General features: G+C 48.4%; 1 protein-coding gene across 6 annotated transcripts in view; it reads left to right on the top strand.

Moving 5' to 3' along the window:
• The window catches only part of PLEKHM1 (pleckstrin homology and RUN domain containing M1), a 45,646-nt gene that overhangs the window by 15,211 nt on the left and 13,509 nt on the right, over window positions 1–16,926 (top strand). For all 6 annotated transcript variants that reach the window (XM_028092772.2, XM_028092771.2, XM_028092774.2 and 3 more), the window contains 3 exons: window positions 2,639–3,047; window positions 12,434–12,704; window positions 15,386–16,306. In XM_028092772.2, the coding sequence (XP_027948573.2) occupies window positions 2,639–3,047; window positions 12,434–12,704; window positions 15,386–16,306 (1,601 nt within the window). The remainder of the gene's footprint in view (window positions 1–2,638; window positions 3,048–12,433; window positions 12,705–15,385; window positions 16,307–16,926) is intronic.

Raw genomic sequence — 16,926 nt, forward strand, 5'->3', positions numbered from 1 at the left:
GTTGAGATATGATTCACCTACCATAAAAGTCACCATTTTAAAGTGTCCAATTCAGTGGGTTTTAGTATATTCATAAGTTTGTGCAACATCATTGTGATATAATTGAAGAACACTTTCATCACTCTGGAAGGAAACCCCTTACCTTTTAGCTATGCTTTACCTATTCTGGACATTGAATGTAAATGGAATCATACCATATGTGACTTTTTGTGACCGCCTTCCTTCATTTAGTATGTTTTCAAGGTTCGACCATGTTATAGCATGGGTCACGGCTGAATAATATTCCATTGTGTGGATATACAGTTTGTTTATCTGTTCATCAGTGGACATTTGTTTTATTCCTACTTTTTGGCTATTATGAATATTGCTGTGAACATTCATGTACGACTTTTCTGTGGACATTGTCTTTTAATTCTCTTGGGTATATACCCATGAGTTGAATTGCTGAGTCATATGGTAACTCTATATTTAACTTTTTGAGGAACTACCAAACTGTTCTCCACAGAAGCTACACCATTTCACATTTCCACCAGCAGTGTGTAAGAGTTCCATTTCCTCTACCTCTTTGCCAACACTTGTTATTCTCTGTCTTTTTTTATTATAGGCATCCTGGTGGGCATAAAGTAGTGTCTTATGGCTTCAATTTTTATTTCAGTACTATCTAATGATATTGAGCATCTTTTCATATACTTGCTGTCCATTTGTATACCTTTAGAGAAATGTCTCTGCAAATCCTTTGCCCATTTTTCTTTTTTAAATAAAAAAATATTTATTTGAAGAGAGAGAGCAAGAGCACGAGAGAGAGCAGGGAGGTGGGAGGAGGCAGAGGGAGGGGCAGAAGCAGACTTCCCACTGAGCAGGGATCCCGATGCGGGGGCTGGATCTCAGGACCCCAAGATCATGACCTGAGCTGAAGGCAGATGCTTAACTGACTGAGCCACCCAGGCACCCCTCCTTTGCCCATTTTTCAATTGGATTATTTGTTCTAGTACTATTGAATTGTTAAGAGCTCTGTATATTCTGGATACTAGACCTTTATCAGACATATGATAATACTTGCATATAAGATATGCAGATTTTTTTCCCTATTCTGTGGGTTGTCTTTTTACTTTCCTGATAGTGTCCTTTTGAAGCACAAAAGCTTTTAGTTTTGATGAAGTCCAACTTACCTATTTTTTATTGGATGCTTATCCATTGAATGTCATATAAGAAAACATTGCCTGATCCAAAGATTTATACCTATTTCCTTCTAAGAGTTTTATAGTTTTAGCTCTTAACCTTTAGGTCTTTGATCCATTTTGAGTTCATTTTTTATATCGTGTGAGATAGGAGTCCAACTTCATTCTTTTGCATGGGACTATTCACTTATCCCAGCACCATTTGTTGAAAAGACTATTCTTCCCCCACTGAAATGTCTTGGGTTGAAAATCAGTTGCCCATAAATGCACGGGATGGTCACCAATGCTTGACTAGCTAGCATGTCTTAAAATGTTGTTTGGGGTTTTGATGTTGTAAATAAGAGCAGAGCTCAGCCAGAAGACATTAAGGTAAAAACCTGTGTTCTAAAATCCTCATTTCCATAAGCCAACATTAAGGGAAGTTTGACATATCTTCTGACCCAGTCTAAGCTATTAGGGCAGATACGTGCAGTCTTTTGGGCCCAGCTAGCTTTGTTGCCATATGAACCTGCATTTGCCCATGACGTACTCTACTGGGTTCGTAAGCAGAGGAGGAGACAGCTATCGGTTTACTTCAGAAACAGAACTTGGATTCTCAGAAGCCTCAGGAGAAGGGGGAGCAGCCGCTATAGCCAGTGCACGTTTTAGATGGCCCAGGAGTGTGTTTCCATGTGCACATGCATGAGTGTACCTGCACACAAAGGCAGTAACACTGGCTCCCTGCATTCCCTGTGCACCCCTGAGGGGCAGGAAGAACCAGTGCCACTGGAGGCGTGAGCAGGTGCACACCCCATGCATACTTGGCGCACACACTCACGCACCTTGTGTACACTGATCCAGTAGCAGTTCTTGGGAACGGCGGGCTTCTCTGAGTCCGCCCACAATCCGGCTCTGAGGCAGACCAGCCCTCGCACCTCACCCCGACCCTGCTGTCCACTTACTCTTCCAGGAACAGAGTGGGTCCTCACTTCCCCTAAGTCCATGTCCCGGGGAGTGGGTTCTTGGTGCCTCAGCTGCTTGTGCTGTTGGGGAGCCCTGCTCTGAGACACTGTTCCCTGGGGCTCTGCCACAACAGCTTGAGGAAATTGTTGCTCACACAGCTGTTGGTGTGGCTGAGCAAGCTCTCCAGGCCCGCAGTAGCCTGTTCAGAAAGCAAAAGCAAAGGGCAGCCAGTTTCCGTTCACATCAGTCCTTTCCTCAGCTTTGTGAGCTTTTTCACTGGAGATCCTGGCACCCTGGCTCACTTGGCCACCCACTCTGCCAAAGTCCCAGCGGGGAGGAAGTTTCGTGAGGCGTGTCAGAGGAGGACTGTGTGGAAGCAAGGAGCAATGGATGATGAGAGCCTTGCTTGTTTTTGAAATCACAAAGCAGCAGTGTTCCATTCTTACCACTGCCCCAGTAGCCTTGGGCATTCTCACTGACAACCTGTCACACAGGTTTCTTTGTTTAAAAACTTCTAGGGTGTTGTCGGAATTCAGCAAAGCCCAAGTAAACTCTGTGCCAACCAGCGGACTGAGCGGACTCAGCAGAGAAGCGGAGATTCCTACAGGGCGGGCCTCACCCTCCCTCCCCGGCCCAGAGGCCAGCATCCCGTGTGATGTGCCCGCAGAGCCCCTCCCGGCCCAGGCATCCCCTGCCACTCAAGACGGGCACCGCAAGCAGGAGCAGCCTGCCCAGGCACATGGCGCCCTCGGCCTGCAGCAGTCGGGCACTGCCCAAGCTGTCCCTTCGGGAAGCGCTTCGGGCCAGCAGCCTGCCATTCCCGTGAGAGAGGTGGCCAGAGCGATGGCCCGGGGGAGTGGCCAGCAGAAGCCCCCGGAGGATGACAGAGCTGTGTGGAGCCTTGGGGTGTCCTCACCCACCAGTCCGGTGAGTGGTGCAAGCTTTTCAGGGGGTGGGCTTGGGGAAATGTCTCAGAGCTGGTGCACGGTATCTCCGGCTTGTGACCCCAAGTGGTCTCTGCCTTCTCCCCGCTAGCCCCTCATGTCTCTTGGCGGATATGAGCCAGGCACTGTGCCAGTCCCTTCCCATGGGTGTCTCTTGTCATCTCGCATTGACCCCACAGAGAAGATAATTCTCATCTGACCGTGGATTCTGCCCTTAACCACTGCCACTTAACCAACGTAAGGCCTCAGGCCAGCCACTTCACCTCACTGAGCCTTGGTTTCTTCCTTCGTGCTTGTTATTTTTAAATTCATATTTTCTAAAATAGCAGGCTTTGAGAATACTCATCTTGCAACATGAACCAGACTTAGAATTGCGCTGTCCAGTATGGCAGCCACAAGCCACACACGTGGCTGCTGAATGAGCACCTAAAATGTGGCCAGTGCAACCTGAGATAAGCTGTACAAAATAAACACTGGATTTTGAAGTCAGTATGAGAAAAAGAATGTGAAATGTCTCAATAAATTTTTATTGATTACATGTTAAAATGAAAATATTTTTGATATGTTGGGTTAAATATATTATCAAAATTAATTTCACCTGTTTCTTTTTACATTTTAAAAATGTGGCTAATAGAACATTTAAAATGACACACGTGACTGGAATTCTATTTCTGTTAGGCAGTGCTGTTCTAGGATAAGCCAGTCTACTTTGCTGATAACCCGAGGGAAGCCAGCCCCGGGAATCTTCTAGACAGAGCCATGGGTCAGAGGCTTGAGAACTATCATCAAAGCTGTGGACCCAAGCTCTTTTGCCATTTCACATTTGTTCTTGTGTCTTGAACAGCCCGGATCGGAAGTTGTATGCCAGTGTGCATATGGACACACAAAGCCCCGAGTTTATCCCAGCTGCTGTCTGGGGTTCATGCTAGGAGGTGGTCTTGCTTTTTCAGCTGCATCCATGTGTATCTCTCATCTGGACTGTAGCTTCCAGATCCTATAACTCAGGATGGCACCAAGGCCACGAAATAGACTAGGAGACAAATGCACACACACACCCTTGTTTTTAACAGCTGTTTTGAGCTATAACTCATACACCATGTAATTCACCTAATCAAAATGTATAATTCAGCTTTTTTCATATATTCACAAGGCTGGGCAACTATCACTACAATCTAATTTGAAAACATTTTCATCCCCCATCAAAGAAACCCCTTGCCATTAGCACTGACTCCCCATCCGCCTCTCCTGCCCCCCACCCCCCGGCCTCACTCCTCTCATCCCCTGGCAACAGCTAATCTCCTTTGTCTATAGATTTGCTATTCTGGACATTTCATGTAAATGGAATTGTGTAATACGTAATCTTTTGTGACTGACTGCTTCCAGTTAACATGTTTTTAGGATTCATCCCCGTTGTAGCCTGACCTGTACTTCAAAGAGTAATAACTCATTGTAGATTCCATTGTATGAACACATTACATTTTATTTTGTCCTTCATCAGTTGATAGACATTTGGTTTTTGCCCCATATTTTGGCTATTACAAATAATACTGCAGTGAACGTTCATGTACAAGTTTTTGTGTGGATATATATTTTTAATTGTCTTGGGTGCATACCTAGCAGTAGAATTTCTGGGTCACGTGGTAATTCTATATTTAACCTTTTGAGGAACTGCCAAAATGTTTTCCAGAGCAGCTGCCCCATTTTATATTCCCACCAGCAGTGTATTCTTCTACATCCTGACCAACAGATCTTATTGTCTCTGTAAAAATTGTTATGATAGCTGTCCTGTGGGGTGAGGAGTAGCATCTCATTATGGTTTTGATTTGCTTTTCTTTAATGACTGATGATGTCAAGTATCATCTTTCTTTGTGCCTTTGGGCCATTTGTATATCTGCTTTGGAGAAATGTCTATTCAAGACCTTGGCCCATTTTTAAATTGGATTTTTTGTCTTTTTATTCTTGAGTCATAATAGTTCTTTATATATTCTGGATTCTATACCCTCATTAGATACATAATTAGCAACTATTTTCTCCCATCCCGTGAGTTGTCTTTTCACTTTCTTGGTGGTATCACTTACAGCATGAATTTTTTTGGTTTTGATATCGTCCAATTTATCTGTCTTTTTCTTTCGTCATTTAGGCTTCTGGAGTCATATCTATACCCATTTCCTAATTCAAGGTCACAGAGATTTACTCTTATGTGTTCTTCTGAAAATTTTATATTTTCAGCTCTTCTATTTAGATCTAGGATCCATTTTGAGTTGATTTTTATACATGGTATAAGGATGGGGTCCAGCTTGATTCTTTTGTGTATGGATAGCCAGTTGTACCAGCACCATTTGTTAAAAACACCATAATTTCCCCCTTTAGAAGGCCCTTGGGTCCTGCGATCGAGCCCCACGTCAGGCTCCCTGCTCAGTGGGGAGCCTGCTTCTCCCTCTCCCTCTGCCTGCCACTCCGTCTGCTTGTGCTCATGCTCTTTCTCTCTCTCTCAAATAAATAAAATCTTAAAAAAAAAAGAACATTTAAAAAAATAATAAATAAAATATAGACCCTTTCCTGCCCACCAGAAGGCTCTCATGCCTTCTCCCATTGTTTCCCTCCAAAGGAAGGCTCCATTCTGACTTCTAGCACCATAGGTTCAGTTTTTCCTGTTGTTGAACTTCATTCATATAAATGGAATCCTACAATATGTACTCCTGCTTCTTTCACTGAGCATTTATCTGTGAGATTCACCTGTGCATTTAGCACGAGGTTCTAGTTCGTTCTTTTCCATTGTTCTGTAGTATTCCATCGTAAAAATATATCCCAGTGCATCTGTCCATTCTCCTGCTAAGAGACATTTGGGTTGTCTCCAGGTTTGGGCTATTAGGACGAGAGCTGTTGCCTCATTGTTGTTGTCTCTCGCACTTGCCTTTCAGTGAACCTCTGCACTCATTTCTGTGGGTATATATCTAGGAATGGAATTGCCAGGTCATTGGAGAGGTGTATGTTTACCTTTAGTAGATACTGCCAAGCATCTTCTAACAGTGCTTGTACTGACTTGTACTCACACTAGCAATACGTGAGCATTTTCATTGCTCTTTATCCTAGCCAGTGATGTCATCAGTCTTTTTACTAGCCACTTTAAAAGGTGTGTAGTGGTGTCTCACCTTGGTTTTTTTTTTTTTTTTAAGGCTTTGTTTGAGAGAGAGTACGTGCACATGTGCGAGCAGGTTTAGGGGAGCAGAGGGAGAGGGAGAGAGTCTGAAGCAGACGCCTTGCTGAGCACAGAGCCAGATGTGGGGCTCGATCCCAGGACCCTGAGATCACGACCTGGGCTAAAACCGAGAGTCAGATGCTTAACTCACTGCAACACCCAGGTGCCCCTCACTGTGGTTTTAATTTGCATTTCCCTGATGACCAAAGATTTTGATACCTTTTCATTTCCTTACTGGCCAGTCCTTTTTTGGAAGTGTTTAAGTCCTTGTTTCATTCTTAAATTGAGTTGTGTGTATTTTCCTTATTTATTTGTAGGGGCTCTTTATGGATTATGGATAGGTCTTTTATTGCAGAAAAAATATATAGCATATATACATATAGCAGATGTCTTCTTTGAGTCTATCTTGCCTTTTAAATCTCTTAATGGTATCTTTTATGGAACAGATGTTCTTGGTTTTAATGATATTCAGTTTATCGATCACTCTGTGGTTAATATGTTTTGTGTCTATTTTTAAACTCTTTGTCTACCCAAGGCTGTGAGGCTCTGAAAACCCCTGTATTTTCATCTAGAAGCTTTACTGTTTTACCTTTTGCAGTCAGGTTTATGATCCGTCTGGGATTAATTTTTGTGTATGGTGTGAGGTAGGAGTCAAAAGTCATGTTTTTCCATAGGGATATCTGATGGACTAGCACCACTTACTGACTATGACTATTTAAATCATGTCACTGTATAAGTGAGGGTCACACTCTCCATTTTTACTATCCTAAAGATTACTTCAGAGCCCAGAATGTCACAGGACCCCGAAGGTTATGAGCAGAAAACTGTCACCACGCTCTGAAGGGTGAAGAAGAAAGGCTCCACAGCCCCTGGCTTGAGCTGGCAGCAGAGGGCTGTCGCGAGGGTTTGTGGCTGTGTGCCCCAGCAGGGCTCCACAGAGTGGCACTGACCAAATTGAGTTCACTCCTGTCCAGGATGTGACTTGTCTTGTGTTGGCTCAGACATCCTGTCTTGCCAGGGTCCCAGAGCTGATGGGACAGGGCAGCTTGTTACCCAAGCTCTTCCTCTGCTTACTGAGTGTTGACCCTCGGGCCTCCTTGCAGCTCCTGACAAAACAAGCTCCTTCCAGCCCTAGGCTTGCCCATTTGCTGTTCCATCTGCCGGGACCCTTTCCCAGCTTGTTCCTTTCCCTCGCCTTTGTCTCTGCCTTTCCTGAGTACCTTGTCTCAAAAGCACCATCCCCAGAGACTCTGTTTCCCATTTGCCTGCTTTACTTTGTTTATAACACTCATCACTGTGTGAAATCATATTGTCTCTTGATCTGTCTACTTGTTTATTTTCTGCCTCTGGACTCGCATGTCAGCTCTATGATATGAAAGAACGTGTCTGCTCCCTTCTGTAATGTCAGCTCTGAGCACTGTACCTGGGAGAGTATAGGCATAATTAATAGTTCTCGAACTCTCAGAGATTCTCGAGATGCTAACTTGTAAGTTTACATTGAGAAGTATACCATCAAGTGCATGGGGTGGGCAGGTTGGTCTGACCAGGGCAGGCTCTGCCTCCCTGCAGGTGTCAGGGCTGAGAGTCACAGGACCCACTCATCCCTGAACTCAGTAGACAGCCTCTGGGTCCCACTGTGCAGCCCGCCAGCTCACACTGGCCCGAGGGACCCCCAGCCTTTGGACAAGGTAGCACCCTGCCCTGTGTGTCGCCTCTGTACTTCTCATCTTTCTGTGCTTTGGGCACTTAGTCACTGCTATTTATTTAACACTTGGGTGGCGTGGGGTGGACAGTGCGGGGAGTAGAGGGGTGTCACTGTCAAGTTGTATAACCATGAGAGCCATTCAGTCTTTCTTTAAAAAAAAAAACAACATTATTTTAAATTCACTCAACACAAAGGCCCTGCTCTGGGCCAAGCACCATGCTTGGTACAGTGTTGGACAGGACGACACAGGCCCTGCTCCCTGGGGACAGACACCAGATTAGACAAGTCATTACCCACATCATAATTATGCTGGTGACAAGTGCTGGGAAGGAAAGGAGCAGGGAGTGGAGGAGCTAAGGGGACTTTTATTTGTGGAGTCTGGGGGCTTGTGAATTGATTTCTCAGTGTGACTCCAGAGGACAGTCTGAATTCTAAAACTTCATCCTAATCACTTCCCTCATGTGGTCCCTTCATCACCGCCTATGGCATGCGGTCCCCTCCCCCAGACAGGAGTACAGGCAAAATCTCTTTGCCTGGTGTAATGAGGCTGGACTGGACAAAAAGCGCTTTTTCTAAAAACAGTCCAGACACCTAGCACCTCCCTCCTCAGCCAGACCCCCCTCTGAGACTTAGCTGTTGTTTACAGCATCCTGCACCTTTACCAGCTCAAGTGGCGCTGCTCTGGCTTAGACCCTTGGTCGGTGGTGGTTTCCCCCACTGTTAAAGGGGCAGGGAACTGGCCAGATGTGGGGCCTGGGTGAGCAGAAGGTAGGAAGGTGGTAGGAAAGGAGGGGGAGAAGGACAACAGTGGTGTGCTCCCCCCCACACACACTTCATGGTGGGGGGGCTGGCTGGGGTACAGCTGCAGGCCTGTATGCAAAAGCTTCAAGGACCCATGTTCCCACTGTTTTTTCTCTATTGCCTAAGAGAACAAAAGATTCTCCCTGGAGTATCATTTCCTGGTGGCTGACCTTGGCCACTGGCCCATGTCTGAATATTTCCTAGTAGTCTCCCTTGCCTTTCAGAGAGAGAAGCCCTCACCAATGAACATACATCAGCTCACAATTCACATTTGTCTCCTTCCTTCCAGTCCCCTCACTCCATCCTTCCTACTTCATACTAAAGATGTTTGGATAGTCAAGATTTATTCCCTCATCTGTTATAACTCTGTGCCAGGCATAAAGAGAAATGAAAAATTGCAAACAGCCTTAGAGGTGCTAGGCTAGGGGTAAGCAAAGAATGCCATGGGGGCCCAGAGGGATCCCTGACCCAGCCGGGAGGTGGGAGGAGTGTAGACTAGGGAATAGTAAGGAAAGCTTCCGGGAGGAGGTGATGGACGACCCCTAAGCTGAGACTTAAGGAATAGTGGTTTCTCCCATTGGAGCCATTAGCTGGGGCTGGGAAGCCACAGGACTTCCCAGGTATGTACACCAGGCTCTGTGAGGCTCCTCCTGTCCATTTTCCTCAGCGAGCTCCCCTGGGTCTCTATGGCCTAGGCAGGCTTTGTTCAGAATCCTGTGTTACAGGTAGTCCTCAAGTAGCCACTCTCATTGACACATTGTCCTCTCATTGGCAGAAGGAAGCACCTGCTAATTCTGAGGGTTTTTGGAGGAAGCCCTGGAGGCCCAGCATTGTGAGGCCCCCACACTCCTGACTCAGAGCTCTCTACTCTTGGCTTAAGGAGCCATCTAGCATCTGAATGGATTAAACCATCCAAACCAATTCTTCGAGGGCAGTCCCAGCCCTGCTCCCCTTCCTTGTCTCTGGGAGCAGGGAGGGCAGTCTGAGTTAGGGGTTGGAAATATAGCAACTTCAGGGTGAGGTTGGTGACACTTAACAAAATAGCTGGGCTGGGCTCACCCCTTGTGTGAGTCATTTCCTCTGTATAGACAGTACTTAGGGCAGTCCAACCAGCTTCTTGCCTCTGTTCATCCATGCTTAGGCACAGAAAGGCAAGGAGCACTTGAAATAGTGGGGCGGGGGGGGGAAGAAAAGAAGAAGCTAAAATCCATTCCCACAATCCCCTGACCCCAGACCCAACCCACTTCTCCCAGCCAGCAAGCAACTTCAGGCCCAGACCGCAACAGAAGAGAAGGGGCAGGGCCTAGCTGCCTGGGGCCTCAGGGGCCTGCTCAGAAGTGAGGAGTCCCAGCAGAGGTGGCCAGTGAGGACTCTGGGTCCTGCTCACCCATGCCTCCCTCATCTCAAACTCTGTAAGCAGGGTTGAAAAATTCTACAAGCCCTTCAACAATCGGTGCTGGGATAACGGGATATGCACATGCAAAAGAATAAAGGTGGACCCCTTCCTCACACCATACACACCAGTTAATTCAAAATAGATTGTAGACCTAGGGCGCCTGGGTGGCTCAGTTGGTTAAGCGACTGCCTTCAGCTCAGGTCATGATCCTGGAGTCCCGGGATCGAGTCCCGCATCGGGCTCCCTGCTCAGCAGAGGGTCTGCTTCTCCTTCTCACCCTCCTCCCTCTCATGCTCTCTGTCTCTCATTCTCTCTCTCAAATAAATAAATAAAATCTTAAAAAAAAAAAAAAAAAAGATTGTAGACCTAAATGTAAGAGCTAAAACTATAAAGCTTTTAGCAGAAAACATAGGAGCAAATCTTTGTAACCTTGGCTTAGACAGTGGCGTCTTACATATAACACCAAAGGCAGAGACAAAAGAAAAAATAGATACATTGGACTTCAGCAAAATTTTAAAATTTTGTGCCTCAAAAGGCACCAGCAAGAAAGTGAAAAGACAACCCCCAGAACTGAAGAAATTATTTGCAAACCATGCATATGGTATGGGCCTAGTATCCCATATATCCTAGAATATATAAAGAACCCTTACAACTTGAATGTTTCCTAAGGCCTTTGTAATGAAGTACCATAAACTTGATAACTCAAAACAATAGAAATGCGTTCTCTGATAGTTCTGGAAGCTAGAAGTCCAAAATCCAGATGTTGGCAGGAATGTTCTGGAGGTCCTGAGAAAGAATCTGTTCTGCACCCTTCTCTCAGCTTGGGGTTGCCAGCAATCCTTGTTGTTCCTTGGCTCAAAGACCCATCACTCCCAGCTCTGCTGCTGTCATCACACGACTTTCTCGCTCCGTGTCTGTCTTCACTTGGGATTCTCCTCTGTGTGTGTGTGTCTTTTCTCTTATAAGAACACCAATCACATTGAAGGGCTCACCTTCCCCTAGCATGACCTCATCCTAACTAATTACATCTGCAACAACCCTACTTCCAAAGGTCAGGTTCTGAGATACTGGGGGTTAAGGTTTTAACATATCTCTGTGAGGGACACAATTCAACCTATAACACAGGAACAAAAAGACAAACCAACTTAAGAATGGGCAAAGGATTTGAATAGACATTTCTCCAAAGAAGATATACCAATGTCCACGAAGCACAAGAAAGGTTGCTGTGTCCTTAGACACTGGGGAGATTGCAAACCCAAACCACAAGACGGTACTTCACACCCATCGGGATGGCTCTAAGCAAACAGATAACAAAAAATGGTGGAGAGGTTGTGGAGAAATTGGAATCCTCATACACGGCTGGTGGGAATGTAAAATGGTGCAGCCGCTGTGGAAAACAGTTTGGAAATTCCTCGGAAAGTTAGGCATAGTTACCATATGACCCATCCGTTCCACTCATAGGTATGTGCCCAAGGAAATGGAAAACAAACATCCACACAAAATTTTGGATATGAATGTTCACAGCAGCATTACTCATAACTGCCGAGAGGGGGAAACAGCCCTGATGCCCATCAGCTAGTGAGCAGACAGTGTGGTATGGGTACCATTGTGGAATACCATTTAGTAATGAAGAGGAATAAAGTACTCACAGCTGCTGTAATGTGGACAGACCCTGAAACCATGGTGCTAAGGGGAAGAAGGCAGACACAGAGACCACGTGTTGCTAGAAGATTCCATTTATATGAAATGTCCAGAGTGGACAGATCTGTGGAAACAGAAAGTAGATTATTGCTTGCCTAGAACTGGAGCAGTTGAGGGGAAATGTGGGGAGTGACTACTCATGGGCATGGGCTTTCTTTTTGGAGTAATGAAAACGTTCTAAACTTAGATTGTGGTGATGGTTGCACAACTCTGTGAACACACAAACTATTAAACTGTACACTTGAAATGGGTTAATTTAATGATAGGTGAATTGTGTCTCAATAAAGATGTTCATAAAAAGTTTCAAAAACAACCTCTGGGGGTGCCTGGGTGGCTCAGTCGGTTAGGCGTCTGCCTTCAGCTCAGGTCATGATCCCGGGGTCCTGGGATCGAGCCCCACGTCAGGCTCCCTGCTCAGCGGAGAGCCAGCTTCCCGCTCTCCCTCTGTCCCTCCTCCCCTGCTCATGATCTCTCTCAAATAAATAAAATCTTTAAAAAAATAAAAATAAAAATAAAAAATCTTTAAAAAAGAAAGAAACAAACCTGTCTTCACTCCTTTCCCACTAGAAAAGCAAGAGCTGGATCTCAGAGGATGACTTCTACCGGCCTACCCAGGAGCCGCCCCCAGAGAGCCCCTCAGAACGTTCCGTGGCTCCTTCTGGAGGGACGCCAGAGTCGAGGCCCGGTTTCCTCCGGCATTTTTCTCAAGGACCAAGAAAAAGCTTCTCCATGGAGGCCTTAGACAAAGCTTTTGTGCCTTCCCCAGGAGGCAGGAAAAGTCAGGCAGCCGCGGCGCCGGAGCATAAGAACTTCAGGGTGGTGCACCGCCGGCAGATGGGTAGGTGGCTGTGGGCTTCCAGTGGCCTCGCTGTGCAGGGCAGTGCCTTCCAGAGTGCAGTGCTGATGGCCTCTGGGCCATGTCTTCTCCCAAACAACACCTCTTCCCCCAGTGTAATAAGGAGCACCCTTGCTGAGTAATTCAGGAAAGCATTTCAGGAAAGGCACTATATTGTCTCATAAAATCTCAACAAGTTAATGTTCAAAAGCCTATTTCATATATTGAAATATTGAAACTTTTTCCCTGAAGTCATATGATTATACAAAACCCTGGGTTCTGCCTGGAGCCCAGAGCAAACCCTGCCCCTCGAAGGCATTTCAGTGTCCCCTCCCAAGGCCTTTACCTTAGATGGTTTGTTTAACAGCGCTGGTGGGGTGTATCAGCTCTGCTATCTGATTAGTGTCCTCTCTGTGCTGTTTACAGTGAGGCCAGCTCCATTTCCATGCCCTGTGAAATTCTAGAAAGCGGTCAATAACCATAACCTAACTTATCTACCACCCCCATAAACAAAAAAGTATGCCCTGGCGTGTCTCCTTCCCACTTCGTTTGGTGTCCGCAATGAGCCAGCAGACAATTCTGGCCAGGTTCCTAGCTTGGGGAGTATGGGTAGAGCTTTGGTCTCCAAGCTGGCTTCATTTAGGTTTTTCTTTAGGTCCACAGGGTGATTGTAACCATGCCAGAGGAGGTGTGCTTCCATGCCTAGGCCATCAGGTTCCCTGAGGGTAGGAAGACCCTGTACAATTGTTTGAAATCTCCAAGGCTAGTCCAGGCTGGGAGAGAGAGAACTGTGTGTCCTTTGGACCCCCGGTTGGTGGCAGACCCCCACGAAACAGGGAGCCCTGAGCAGTGTGTGGTAGTTAGGCAGGCGCTCATTTAGCAGATAGTTATCTGCGATGTGCCAGGCTGTTCTAGGTGCTGGGGACACAGCAGGAAGCAAAACAAAGTCTCTGTCTTCACAGACTTATATCCTAGGCAGGAAATAAGATGATTCACAAGTAAATGTATAGTCTGGGCCAGTGATAATCACTGCTATGGAGAACAGTAAATTGGGGAGTACCAAGGTGGGGAGTGTACTATTTCACATGGCCAAGGAAGCCCTCACAAATAAGGTGACCCCTGAGGAGACGTGGAGGGAGGGAGGGAGGGAAGGAGGCAGGCAGGTGCGGGGCAACCTTCGTGTCTCAAGCAGGGGAACAGATGCAAAGCCCCTGCACTGGGCACATGTTCGGGAAACTGAGGAGATGGGGAGGGCATGGTTAGAGATGAGGGCAGAGTGAGCGAGGGCCTCGAGGGCCGCAGAAGGGGCGTTAGCTTTCGTTCTGAGGGAGATGGCAGCCATTGCAGGGTTTGGGGCAGAGGGACGTGATCTGACTTCCTTTAAATGGGGAGTCATCCTGGCTCATATGTTGAAGGACCTCAGGGAGAGAGACCAGCCAGGAGGCGCTCGCCATCAGCCAGGCTGGGGGTGACAGCCGACTGAGCCCACGTGGTAGCAGTGGAGGTGGTGAGAAGTGGGGTGTTCTGGCTACGCCAGCAGGATTTGCAGAAGGACTGCAGATGGGGTGTGGAAGAACGGAAATCAAGGATAACTCCAAGGTTTTTACCCCAAGCAGCTGGGAGGATACAGTGTAGCATTTACAGAGATGAGGAATGTTGGGGGAGAGGCCAGTTTGCAGTGGGAGGGTCAGCAATTCATTTTCACGCATGTCCACTTTGAGGTGGTTATTAGGTATTAGACATACGTGGAGCAAGGTGGAGACCTGAATCTGAGATTCAGGGGCAGGGTTCAGGCTGGAGATAAAAACCGGGGCCTTGTTGGCATAAAGCCCTGCAAGTGGGCAAGACCAGGTAGGAGGTGGGTGTTGGAGGAGAGGACCCAGGACTGAGCTCTGGGGTGCCCCCGTGTTGAGATGTCAGGGAGAGAAGGAGGAACAAGCCCAGGGGACAGAAGAGTGGCCCGTTAGGCGGAGTAGGACCCAGAGTGGCACGTCAGCAGCCGAGGGAGGGGAGGGGGCTCAGCTGCATCCAGGGATGCTGATGAGTCAGGCCAGATGGGGACCAAGGGTTAGCCTTTGGATTTGGTGACAAGGAGGACATGGGGCTTCCCTTCCAGTGGAAGGAGGGGACGGAAGACTGACTGGAGCAGATTCAAGACGGAATGGACGCCGGGGCGCTAGAGACAGTTTTGACACCTCCTCAGGGGGTTCTCTGTAAAGGGGGACGGAGGAACAGGGTGGTAATTAGAGATGTGAGTGCCATCAGGAAAGCTATTTTTAAAGATGGCAGAAATAACAGCATGTTTGTATGCTGGCGGGAATGATGCGGGAGGGAAGGGAGAAAGCAGTGACACGGGAGAGGGAGGGTTGTTGGAGAGATGTTCTTGTCCTTGAGTAGGCGGGGGTGGGGGGGGGGGCGTCCCCTGTGCAAACAGAGGAGTTGGCCTCGTCCCTGGTGACAAGGGGGAGGTGAGACTGTGGGTACCGATGCCAGAGTGAGGAGTCTGTGGAGGTTGTCTTTTGAGTGCTTTTTTGGCTCAGTAAAATTCAGGAACAAGGTCAACAGTAGATGGTGAGGATAGGACTCAAAAACTGTTCTGGTGGCAGTCAGTGTCCACACCTGCCGCAGGGCCTCGGGAGGTGGAGGGGTGACCCACCGTCTAAAGTGCCTCTTTCTGCCCCCAGGACTGTCCAACCCATTCCGGGGCCTCATGAAGCTGGGCACCGTGGAGCGGCGGGGGGCCATGGGCATTTGGAAGGAACTCTTCTGCGAGCTCTCCCCCCTGGAGTTCCGCCTCTACCTGAACACCGAGGAGCGCACCTGCGTGGAGACCTGCTCACTACTGCGCTGCGAATCTGTGGGGCCGGCGCACAGTGATGGCCGCTTTGAGCTGGTCTTCTCTGGCAGGAAGCTGGCCCTGCGGGCCTCCTCCCAGGATGAAGCCGAGGACTGGCTGGACCGCGTGCGGGAGGCCCTGCAGAAGTGCCGGCCACAGCAGGAGGATGAGTGGGTGAACATCCAGTACCCTGAGCAGCCTGACGACCCCCCGGATGCCCCTCAGGGTGGCCTCCCCTCCCACCCAGACCTGCTCCCCGAGCCTGACACCCTCCAGGGCACACAGTTCTGCTGGTCCTCTGCCCAAGTTCCCGAGCCAGATGCTATTAAAGAATCCCTTCTGTACCTGTACACAGATGGGACCTGGATGCCCTATATTTTTTCCCTCTCCTTGGAGTCTCTGAAATGCTTCCGAGTGAGAAACAATGAGAAGATGTTAAGTGACAGCCATGGAATTGAGACCATCCGAGACATCCTGCCAGACACAAGCCTCGGGGGCCCCTCCTTCTTCAAAATCATCACGGCCAAGGCCGTCCTGAAGCTGCAGGCCGGGAGCGCCGAGGAAGCCACCCTGTGGAGGGATCTGGTGCGCAAGGTCCTGGCGTCCTACTTGGAGATGGCCGAGGAGGCCGTGACCCTGGGCGGGAGTCTGGACGAAAACTGTCAGGAGGTGCTGAGGTTCGCCACGCGGGAGAACGGCTTCCTACTGCAGTACCTGGTGGCCATCCCCACGGAGAAAGGCCTGGACTCCCAGGGCTGCTTCTGTGCAGGTGCCCACCCACTGTCCCACCACCCCCAGCATGCCCACCTCCCTCTGCTTCCGATGGGGTTCCGGACGTAGGCTCTCTGCCCTTGCCTGGCTCTCCGCACGTGCCCCCGCACCACCCCTGCGATGTGGCAGTACACAGCTCCTGCTTCTCCCCAGCACCCACGGAGGCCAGCACCCCTGCCGAGGGTCGGCACCTGTGGGCGGCAGCTCTGCTAGGCGCTCTGCTGTCTGCTCGGAGTTCAATCCAGGGAGCTCTGTTCTCCACCCCCTCCGTTATCACATTACCATATTGCACCATCCTTTTGGAGCAGGGGTATGGCACCCTCCCAAAGATTTCTGCATGCTCTTGCAAGTGCACAGTCTTTTTCAGTTACAAAAATGGGCTTGTACAGCTCAGGGCTGTGCAGTAGAACTTTCTCTGATGATGAAAATGTTCTAGATCTCTGCTGTCCAGTCTGGTAACTCCAAGCCACATGGGGCTCCCGAGTACTCCCGACGGAGCTAGTGTGACTGAAGGGACTGACTTTTCGATCTAACCCACAGGTACTTAAATTGGCCCGCGGCTCGCGGCCGCGGTTTGAGACCCAGCATGGTGGTACCCATACTGTTCTACAACCTGGG

The sequence above is a fragment of the Eumetopias jubatus genome, unplaced genomic scaffold (assembly GCF_037043125.1).
Source record: "Eumetopias jubatus isolate StellerSeaLion01/CBP00866 unplaced genomic scaffold, mEumJub1_p1.0 scaffold_10, whole genome shotgun sequence".
Taxonomy (NCBI): Eukaryota; Metazoa; Chordata; class Mammalia; order Carnivora; family Otariidae; genus Eumetopias; species Eumetopias jubatus.